The sequence below is a fragment of the Clinocottus analis genome, unplaced genomic scaffold (genome assembly GCF_023055335.1).
Source record: "Clinocottus analis isolate CAN_PGR_092001 unplaced genomic scaffold, fCliAna1.0.p SCAF_31, whole genome shotgun sequence".
Classification (NCBI taxonomy): domain Eukaryota; kingdom Metazoa; phylum Chordata; class Actinopteri; order Perciformes; family Cottidae; genus Clinocottus; species Clinocottus analis.
Genome location: NW_027176054.1, coordinates 1539107 through 1550688, shown reverse-complemented (window position 1 = coordinate 1550688; position 11582 = coordinate 1539107). Strand labels below are relative to the sequence as shown.

The window sequence follows — 11582 nt, the reverse complement described above, 5'->3', positions numbered from 1 at the left end:
ACACGCATGCTGCATAGCTTCAGTCCCCGCAGGATGATTGTGAATTGTACAGTTCAGACTATCAATTATTTATTTTCCTTAAAAAAACATAGGATTTTATAAAGGCTGTAAATGTACGTGACAGGAGGGGCTCATTACCATGATGTATTATTATGTAATGTAGCATGTATGATAATATTAGGCCACTAAGTTGTAAAAACCCACCCAGGCTAAACATTAGCTCTGTGGCTAACGCTTGCACATTAACATTTAGGCGGGAAAAACAACACCAGCCCTTTTAAGCGCTGTAAAAAAAAAAACGGCGTTTGTTTTGAATGTAAAGAATAAAAACGCTGTAAAAAGCAGCGTTCATCGGGTGACTTTTCCGCGGCGGACAAACCTTCTCATAACTCCAATTTCTCCAGGTATGAATAATCTTTTTTGCAACAGTGCAGAGCGCAACGCAAGTCATGTGACGAAGAACAACCAATTACAGCTGATCAGTAAAATATCAGGAAACATATCGTCAACTTCCTAAAATAACGGCCTAAGTCATTTTTGGACAAAAATAATTTTCTCAACTAAATCATTTGCCTCACAAGACAATGTGACTTTAGGCCATTTTACAAGCTTTTCAAGATAGCATTTTGTCGCTAGCATTTAAGCCAGCAATTTAGTTAGCATTTTTGTCAATGGAAATCTCACTCGAACATAATTTTCGTCACCAAAATATAGTTTGACCGGTATTACAGTAATACCTGTTGTGCAAAAAAAAACTTGGGCCAGTATTTTTTGGAAGGTGATGATATGGAGGAGAAGTTTACATTTCGCAACGACCGGCGGAAAAGTCGGACCAATGGAGCCGCAGAGTTACTGACTGAGGCCCTGGTTCTGGATCAGCTGCAGCCTGTTGGCACTGAGCGGTTGGCACTGGGGGGGTCGGGGGGGGGGATCTGTGATCAGACGTGAGCTGTAACGGCACTGAGTGAAAGTAAAAAAAAAGATACTGCTCAACTTTACGAGCGCTACACCCTCTCGGATGTGTCGCTTGCTTACGGAAAATAATTCATATTTAAGTACGAGAGCACCAATGAAGTCCGAACAAATGCAGGAAGGCAGGAAACCCAGTAAGCACTGATTTGGCAACTTGAAGTTAAAAATATATTTAGAGATAAGAACTCAGGGCAAAATCTGAATCTTTTAACCTTTTATGCATATCATTGACTCCTCTGGTTGTATAGAAGTCTATGCTTCATGTGTTAAAGCTGCATTCTCTCTCCTGACCACCAGGGGGCGACTCCTCTGGTTGTATAGAAGTCTATGCTTCATGTGTTAAAGCTGCATTCTCTCTCCTGACCACCAGGGGGCGACTCCTCTGGTTGTATAGAAGTCTATGCTTCATGTGTTAAAGCTGCATTCTCTCTCCTGACCACCAGGGGGCGACTCCTCTGGTTGTATAGAAGTCTATATAAGTGACTCTACTTCTCTCTTGATGTATTCCCTCAGTAAACATTGTAAACATGAGTTTATGTCTCAATCTCTAGTTTCTAGTCTTCTTCTATACAGCCTGATGTTCATTTAGTACATTATGGTCTGTTGGAGTCAAACAGACCATAAAGCAGGGGACGCTTTAGGGGGCGGGGCTACCAGGTGATTGACAGGTCTTTACCACGGAATTAAAAAGTTTTCTTGTGTCACTTCATGGTTGCAAAAAGATTTAAAATGTGATAATTACCAAATCAATGCTTACTGGAAACAGTCTTGAATCCAGAGATGTGTTTTGTCAGGTGAGCTGAGCCTGAAGCAGATCCAGCACCGAGGTTCTGCCTGAGCACTTAATCTGTGTTTAGCTGAGCTGATCCTGAATCAGTGGCTTTCTAATCCCAAACAAATGAACAAGTAAAAAAAGAGGGCGCCATATCGAGCGGGCACGTGTCGGCTAACTGGATTGAGAAATAAAACAATCTCAGCAACCCGATGAAACAAAGGAAAGTGACGACGGGAATGAAACAAATCATTCATCGATAACAGGAAGCTGTTCAGACCAAGAGGAGGGCGATGAGCGCGGCGCTGAGGGCGATGGAGTCTGCGTCACATGGCCAGAGTTCGGGCCTTGGCGGCTGCCGCCTGCGCTCTCTGCACGGCCGCCTGGCTGCTCTCCCTCCTCATCAGCTGGTTGGTCTCAAACAGGCCCTCATGGATCCCGCCGCCAGGGCCTCCGCCGGGGCCTCCGCCAGGGCCTCCGCCGCCGCCAGGGCCTCCATCACCTCCCTCCGAAAACGTCAGCACCCCTGGACCAAAAAGATTGATGTGTTTCACCAAAGCACACGGGACACATGCAAGGATTGACATTGAAGGCCACATTCATGTCTTTAGGAGTGCCGGAGAGCGAGCTGTACCCAGCATGCCATTCGGCGACTGTAGCGGTTGATATATAAGACTGAAAAAAAATTTTTAAACAGGGTTTAAAATCTCACTTTTTCCAAAATTGGGACTTGGAGATATTTTCTCGAGAGGAGTTCAAATGGAGAAACACAAATAAAAAGTTTTCCGGCGGCACGTTTCTTCAGCTTTGCCGTGAGATGTTTTTCTGTTTTTAGCAGAACTAAGCCGATGCTCAAAATGTCCTTTTGTGTGGATAAAACCGCCGGAAGCATTCAATGCAGAGGGAACCGGGAATTCATCTGTTTTTTTAGGAACAAAAGGAGAAGACATCTTTGAGTTATGAATCATTTCCACACATTTCAGAGAGGCTTTTGTTTCACGTATGAATCCGACTCGGTGCTTGTTTCGCCGCCACGTGAACTCCTCTCACTCTCCCTTGTGAGCGTTGTTCCCTTTAAAAATACAAGTAAAAACATGTAATAGTATAAACTGAGAGTCTCCTTTGTGTTTCATCACCTTGATCTTCTGTTTGACAGCCTACAAAGGACTTTGGGTCAGTGTTTCACAAAAGAAACTGCGTGAAAACCTTTAAAGCAATGGAAGGGCCCTTCCTTTTTAAATAACCACCGGTGGAGCCGGCTCTGCCGTCAGGTGGTTCGCTCTCAAAGGAACGTTGTCGCAGTGTCACAAATAAGAAGAACGTGTTGATTACCCTCAGAGAGACTCGACACACGCGGTCCAGACAATTAACACATTTCACGGTTTAATATGATTAAAAAGTATTTATAACGATTAGAACGGGAAGAGAGAGAGAGAACTGCTACAAAACTTCACCGTAAAGAAACATTAAAGTGAAGCAAATTAACTCAAAGTCGGAAATAATCCTCAAGGAATGTTCCACGAGTGGACGATTACCTGCATCACACATACTTAGCTTCACTTAAAGTAGCTAAAAAACTTATACTGCAGGATAATATGTATTATTATCTCATAATTATTGATGCATTCATGTACTTTTGATTGAAACAACCCCCTTTACCAGCTGAAACATTACTTTATATGCTGCTTTCTGTTCATTTCCCGTGAAGTTGGTGCAGATGAAGTTAAAAGAGTACAAATACTCAAGTCGAAGTACAAGTACAGCCCTTAAGTACTTCAAACCGCTGCTTTGCAGCACGGCGTCCCTGTGGGTGTGGGGGTTGTGGAGCGAAGCCTCACCGTGACCGTCCACACATCCGCTCTTGAACTCGCCTTCAAACCTCATCCCGTCGAAGCGAGCGAAGACGCCGGCGCCTTGAAATTTGCCCTGAACGAACTCTCCCTCGTACCTGGAAAACAACAAAAAAACAACAAAAAACACAAGTATTCACTCAAAAACCTCAAAACCAAAAGAAGAAAAAAAACCTTGAGCTCCCTAACTGTGAATTTAATTTAGGAGGAAAAGAGCGTCTCCTTTGCTTTCACCACAGGGGGCGCTGCCGCATTGCCTCGCGCTGTAATCTGAGGTTCGGTTACTTTTTGCCAGCTTTATCGTACTTTACCTCCCAAAAAAAAACACTTTTAAGCTTTAAAGTAAACTGTTGTTCAGTATGAATAGTTTTCAGGACAGGAAGTAACATTTCAATTCTCCAATGTGTGATGAGTTAAATAAACGCCATGTTTAACCACGGGGGCGTTAGAATGATAACAGTGTAAAAACCCGCAGGGTGGAGGTGGAGGTGCTGAACGTTCCCAAAATGTTGTTTACGACGCAGCTGGCCGAGTGGAAAATATGGAAAAACTCTCCTCATGAACTGTAAATTAAGGAGTAACATACACTTCACATTGAAATAGGAAAATCTAACTTCCTCCATCATTTAAAACACAACACCATCTGCTCGTCTTTCACTGTGTTTCCACAAACATGACACCACCCATTCTATTAATATTCACATTTTTGTCTTTTTTAGCCTGAAATCCACGTACACACGTATGCAAATACATAAATCTGACCTCATCTAAACACACACACACATGGACACACACTGTACTTATATACCCTGAATACATGATGTCACCCTCTTGATTTTATTTATATTTTTTGTTGTGCAAAAAAAAAAAAAATTTAAAATGTAAAAACAAAAACTAAAAAAAAAATGAAAATTTTAAAATTTAAAAAAAATTATAAATTTTAAAAAATTTATAAATTTTAAAAAATTTATAAATTTAAAAGAAAATAAAATTTCAAAATAAAATAAAATATGCATTTCTTGTTGTTCTTTGCTGCATGTTTGTAATACAACATTCCCTCCAGCGTCTGTCTCTTCATTTTTGAACAAACCTTTTCGCTACATTCCTGCAGCTCTCAGTTTCACACTTTCTCAAAGATAAAACAGCGAGAAATCAGCTCTTCTTCTTCTTCTTCTTCTTTTTTGAAAACACAAACAGCAGGGTGGGAATATGCCGTCACTTCAATGTCAAACGGCTTCAAACAGACGAGAGGCTGAACCGCCGGAGAGCCCAACGCGAAGAGTTCAAACGCACCGCCGGGAAGTCTCGCTTCATATCGATAATAACAATAAATCATTCATTAAAACTAATTAGTGTGGGTCACGCTCGGAGTAACAGAAAGTCTATTTCATTATTTCATTATTTTTTGAAAACCCTGGCGGGTTCAACGAGACGTTCTCTCCTTTCTCAAATGGCGCTTTAACCCCGGCGCTTGTTGTCGCCGGCGTTCTTTAGCGCGAGGAGCCGCCAACTTCCCTTTCTTCCTTTCAAGTCCAAGGACCGAAACTATTTAGAGACGCAAAAGATGTCACAACCTTTTTGTCTTTGGGAAAAGCAAAAGCAAAGAAGGAGTCACAGCGGAGGCATCGCCCCCGGAGGCCGCTCGGCGCCACTCGAAGCCGCTCGGCTCCACTTGAACGCTGCTCCTCCGCCGCCGCACAAAAGAGCGGGAAAAACACGCCGTGAATTGGGGAGGAATGTTCCGGGTCACCGAGCCGCGTCCTTTCTTAATTAATAAAAACGTTTCTTTCTTTCTTTTTGAAAACCAAATGAATAAAAAGTTATCGCTGCTTTAAACAGTCTGACACTTAAAAAGTGAGAGACGGTTGAAGCACTCGGAGAGTTTTTCTCCTTTTGTTTTTATTTCTAAAGACTTTTTCTGAATCTTCAAAAACGTGTTTTATTATTTGTATGAGCACAAAAGTCCTGTGAATGATCGGCATCCATCAAACTTCTGCAAAAGTTTTAATTGAACGACTTTCCTTCTTTAAGAATCAAAAGCATCAAACATTATTTATTTTGTGACTCATTTTTTGCTTTTTTTTGCTATTTTATACGATTGAAAAGCAAAATATGTCTTGGTTTTGAACCGTCACTGAGATAAAACAGAACATTCACACTGAACAAGGTCATGAATTAATCATGAAAGCGATCAACTGAATTAATCAATGATCAAAATAATTAGCCTGTTGCTACACGCGCATGAAGGTTGAGCCTCTTGTGGAAATCCAACACACTATAATTAAACTAATGCGAACACATTCATGTCAAAGAGTTTTGTGTGTGCAGGATTGGTTACTTGTATTAAATATGAATATCTTATATTAAAGTTGTGATAATGAGCATTTTTCCAAAATTAAAATGTTATTGATTCATTGATTCAACAGACGTTTAACCCCCTAAGAGGGTGTTTCATTGGGGAAGGTCAGAGGACAGAGGTCAGAGGTCAGGGCAGCTGGAGGGGCGGGACAGACCTGGAGCCGTCGGGGAAGACCAGCGCCCCGCAGCCGCTGAAGAGGCCGTTCTCAAACTGTCCCGTGAAGGTCGTCCCGTCGCTGAAGGTCAGCTGACCGAGGCCGTGACGCAGACCTGCAAACACAATGTACATTTATATATTTATACACATTTATATACATTTATATATATCTGAGGCCGTGACGCAGACCTGCAGCAGCAATGTATATATATATATATATATATATATATATATATATATATATATATATATATATATATATATATATATATATATATATATATATATAAAATAAATTCTCAAACATACACATATACATAAATCCATAATAATAATAATAATGATGTTCCTCATGTGTGTGGAAGGGAGCGAAATGACATCAACAAGACAACAAATAATAATAATACAAATAACTCCTCAATGGAAAAATGAAATATTTGGCCTTCTGAGATCTTTTTATTTATTTATTTCATGAATGGATGATATTGAAAACACGAAGTCTCCACGCTGCATTCAGGGACGAAATAATACATCAAAATATCGAGAATCCTGCGTTCAATGCGACGACCACTTCAGCGGTCAACGAGCGCGATGAACAACGAACCGAGAACCTCCCGGGAGGCCGCCGAGCAATCACCAGTAAAACTGTTGACTGAGATACAAAACAATATTTTCAAAAGCGCACAATTTGAAGAAATAAAAAAAGCCTCTGGAGGTCAAGTTCTGAGCCTTCGCAGCACCGACCGTTTCCCCTGCGTGTTCATTTCAACACACAACACGACTCACCAGCTGAATAGTTTCACCACAAAAGATCCCCACAAAGGAAACCGGAACCAAACAAGCTCACACACACAATCTTGACCTCGCACCATTTGTTATCCCCGGTCGTGTTTGCGAAGAGCAACCGTCAGTCCTTTTTATTGCATTTATTTCCAAAGGGATTCTTGATTCTCACTCGCTGTTGAATAAAAACACGGTTTGCACGTGGAGAGCTGCAGGAGACCTCCACATTCTCCATTTGACGACGTGTTTGCAGCCAAATCAAATAGTTCTGACCGACTACATACTTTCTGTCTTTACGATTCATTCAATACTTTTCTTTTCCCAGACAGGGTTCGTGTGAAGGCAGCGAGGAAGTTCATGAACACGAGGTGGACAGACGATGACGGTGGAGGTTTCTGTTTCACCTTCAGCCTACGTTCACGTCTCCGAGTTACACTGCTTTGTCTTTCAGGTTGTTGGACGTCCTCCAGCGTTTCTGAGAGGAGAAGAGAGGTGGAAACACACGTACGGGTGTTTGCCGCCATCGTTTTTACGCCAATGCGTTGTCAGGAAACGGAGGTTTTTAGGTTCAAAGGCAACAAAACCTCTTAGTTGAGTCTTAGACAAAACAACTTCACGGTTGGGCTGAGATGCGTCCATCAGTTAGCTTGGATGCAGGCGCCGGCACCAGAAAGTGACATGCAAAAAGGATGTTGCCGTAACTCTTCGAAACTCTAAAGGGTGAGTAAAGGTGAGTAAAGGGTGAGGTAAAGGGTGAGATAAGGGTGAGGTAAAGGGTGAGTAAAGGTGAGTAAAGGTGAGTAAAAGTGAGTAAAGGTGAGTAAAGGGTGAGGTAAAGGGTGAGTAAAGGTGAGTAAAGATGAGTAAAGGGTGAGTTAAGGGTGAGTAAAGGTGAGTAAAAGGTGAGTAAAGATGAGTAAAGGTGAGTTAAGGGTGAGTAAAGGTGAGTAAAGGTGAGTAAAGGGTGAGTAAAGGTGAGTAAAGGTGAGTAAAGATGAGTAAAGGTGAGTTAAGGGTGAGTAAAGGTGAGTAAAGGTGAGTTAAGGGTGAGTAAAGGTGAGTAAAGGTGAGTTAAGGGTGAGTAAAGGTGAGTAAAAGGTGAGTTAAGGGTGAGTAAAGGTGAGTAAAGGTGAAGTCCTCAGCTCATGGAGTAAGTCAGTCCATCTGTCAGCTGCTTAACGTTCTGATGAACTCTTAATCTCAGAGAAGAGAAACTAAAGAGCTGCAGTCCAAGTGTGTGTGGAAGTGTGTGTGTGTGTGTATATATATATATATATATATATATATATATATATATATATATATATATATATATATATATATATATATATATATATATATATATATACACACACACACACACACACACGTATGTGTGCAGCCCTACTTCCTGTAACCTGATACCTGAAGACCAGCTCGGCCCCGTCTTTAAAACCCGGCGCTCGGCCTGAATCATTCAGGCGAGAGCGGCGACCCTTCAGGTGTTTGTGTGCAAACAAAGTGTGTGAGCACACAGGGACGCGACCACAACACACACACACACACACACACACACACACACACACACACACACACACACACACACACACACATGAGGCTGTGTTCATCACGACGCACACACAAATGCACTTACACGTGCACACACACACACACATACATGCATATATATATATATATATATATATATATATATATATATATATATATATATATATATATATATATATATACACACATTTAAGTAAGTTTACTTTAAGTTTTGCACATTTTACCAGAGAAAGGTTTTTAATCATAATCATATCGTTTGTTTACCAGTTCGGAGACACTTTCTATGTTCAGTGAAATGTTATAAAACAAACTTATAATGTGTTCTAAACTGCTTATAATCTGTTATAAGCAGTTTATAATCTGTTAGAAGCCGTTTATAATCTGTTATAAGCAGTGTATAATGTTTTATAAGCGGTGCGTGATGTGTTATAAACAGCGTATAATGTGTTATAAGCTGCTTATATTGTGTTATAAACAGAGTATAATGTGTTATAAACAGCTTATGATGTGTTATAAGATGTGTATAATGTGTTATAAGCTGCGTATGTGTTATAAACAGTGTATAATGTGTTATAAACAGTGTATAATGTGTTATAAGTAGTGTATAATGTGTTATAAGCAGTGTATAATGTATTATAAGCAGTGTATGTGTTATAAACAGAGTATAATTTGTTATAAACAGTGTATAATGTGTTATAAGCAGTGTATAATGTGTTATAAGCGGTGTATGTGTTATAAACAGAGTATAATGTGTTATAAACAGTGTATAATGTGTTATAAGCAGTGTGTAATGTGTTATAAGCAGTGTATAATGTGTTATAAGCAGTGTGTAATGTGTTATAAGCAGTGTATAACGCTGTACAATTATAGTTGTCAGGACTTAAACACATTCATAATGCTTCATAACATCATGAAGCATTTTCACATGACCTGGTCTGTATTGTAACACTTCAGCACATTATTAAATGCTAAATATTGTGTTATGGTTGTTGTTATGAAGCCTTGTGGATGTGTGTGTGAGCTTATCGGTGTCATGATGCAACACTTTAAGCAGATTATATATCGCATTACTAACGCGTTTATAATGCAGCGCGGCATTGTGGCCCAGATCATGTGATACGGTGGAAAAGCTCCAGAACCGCAACTGAAACGTCTCTAAAAACTAAAACTCTACAGACACACACATACTTGAGCGTTCGAACAGGATGCAACAACGTATCAATGAAACGTGACAAATCCACGGCTATGTCTATGTATTAGTGCACTAATGTCTCCAGCTGTGACTTTGAGCGCTTCATTAAAAACTGAGAGGAGAGCGTCACGTGCGCTAGCCGCCGCCGCCGCCGCGGCGCTAGCATGTGTTCTCACGCCGGCTCTCCGGTGCTAACGGTTGTTTCTTGGTGTGACCTCGTCCTCTATCGGTCGCTCCGTTGGGTTTGTCAAACTGCAAATACTGGTTTAAGTAGTGTGATATCCAGCGGGCTCGCTGGCACCAGATGGTGTGTGTGTGTGTGTGTGTGTGTGTGTGTGTGTGTGTGTGTGTGTGTGTAAATTTTCCCTCTATCTGGCTTCAGTTTGACACCTTTTATCTGTTTTTTTTTTGGCTTTTTTTTTTAGCTTGATAGATGCAATCTGTGCGAGTTCAGGTTCGTTTAATTTTGGGCCGTCGTGATATCTCATTGCAGCAATGCATTGTGGACTTTATGCACTTTATATACTTTATAGACTTTTTTACTTTCTTCGTATGTGTGTAGCGTTTCATGGAAGAGAGGAGATGTGAGAGTGAGCGGGTCGGTCTTGCCTTCTTTCCATTCGCCGTGGTACTCCTCGCCGTTGGAGTAGCTGAAGGAACCTCGTGTCAGGGTCATGGGTCCTGCTGCCGGCACACACACACACACACACACACGCACACACACACACACACACACACACATCATCAACATTGGGAGTTACACACACATGTAATGTGTCCAGCTTTCAACCGACCGTGGGTTAACTGCTAGTTTCGGACCACCGCCGTGTGTTTTGCAGCACAAATCATGCACAGATTATGCCCCCCCCCCCCCCTCCCACACACACACACACACACACACACACACAAACACACACAGAATGTCGCCCTGTTTTTGGTTTTGCAGCCGGCCGCTTTGAAGCCTCGATTTCGGCCTTTTTGGCCGTTGCCATCTTGGATTTTTCGTAATTTGGACGGCGAAGGAGGAGTGACGTAGAGGCGCCGTACGTATACCTCTGATACACACCTGTCAATCACAGTAAGCCCCGCCCTAAAGCGTAGATTAAAAAAATGACATTTAAAAAATTTAAAATTTTAAAATTAAAAAAAAAAATTTAAATTTTTTTTTAAATTTGAACAAAAAAAATGAGATAAAATAAAAACATTGAAGTAAAGCCATCACTGCTTCATGGTCTATTTGACTCTCCTGACGTTCTCAGCTGTTTTTGATGACTTTTTTTTAATAAATATCGGAGCCATGTGTTTTTGCCCGTAAATGACTTCCTGGTCATGTGACACTGTGACCCATCCAGCAACACACGCACAACACACACACACAACACACTCAACACAGGCTGTGTTTTGCATTCCTTCTCTATTTGTCTGAACTGTCGCTTTAAATTTCCTTGTTTTTAGCCATTGTCATTTGCTTCCGGTTGCATCTCTTCGTGGCTCTCTTAAAGGGACAGCGTTCTCTTTTCTATTGTCCTCAGGATGAGCTCACACACACAACACAGGAGCATCACGCTTTCTCATTGCAGAGAGGAAACATCTGAAGCCGTTCATTAGTCTGAATAATTCCCCTCATACCTCCAAAAATAAAATAAAAAAAGGAAATGCCATCAGGCGCTGTCATGTCAGACGGGAGGAGGAGTGTGTATCCTTCCATCTAATGTTGCCACAGTAACGGCACCGTAATCCCTTTCATCCTGCCGGCATGACGCGTGTCAGCACACACACACACACACACACACACACACACACACGCACGCACGCACGCACGCACGCGCGCGCGCAGTGAGCTCCCTGGAAAAATGAAAGTAAACGGTTTACCTGTTTGTTTTTTTTATTAAAGAGGAACTCCTTTTTTTTTCTCTACATCACTGAAACGCAACGCGGAGGCTTCCTGCT

At 41.3% G+C, this 11582-nt stretch overlaps 1 protein-coding gene across 2 annotated transcripts; it reads right to left on the bottom strand.

Annotated features, from left to right (window-relative positions):
- Positions 1–1311: 1311 nt before the first annotated feature.
- On the bottom strand, positions 1312–11582 carry LOC137798768 (MORN repeat-containing protein 4-like). Of its 2 annotated transcripts, none has more exons than XM_068595711.1 (5): positions 11505–11582; positions 10242–10313; positions 6108–6222; positions 3583–3692; positions 1312–2270 (listed from the first exon to the last, which is right to left on the bottom strand). In XM_068595711.1, exons 2-5 carry the CDS (start codon positions 10306–10308, stop codon positions 2071–2073), a joined length of 492 nt encoding a protein of 163 aa, XP_068451812.1. In that variant the 5' UTR covers positions 10309–10313; positions 11505–11582; the 3' UTR covers positions 1312–2070. The 2 variants fall into 2 exon arrangements, with proteins under 2 accessions (XP_068451812.1, XP_068451813.1); XM_068595712.1 differs by having other exon boundaries at positions 10242–10316; positions 11505–11573.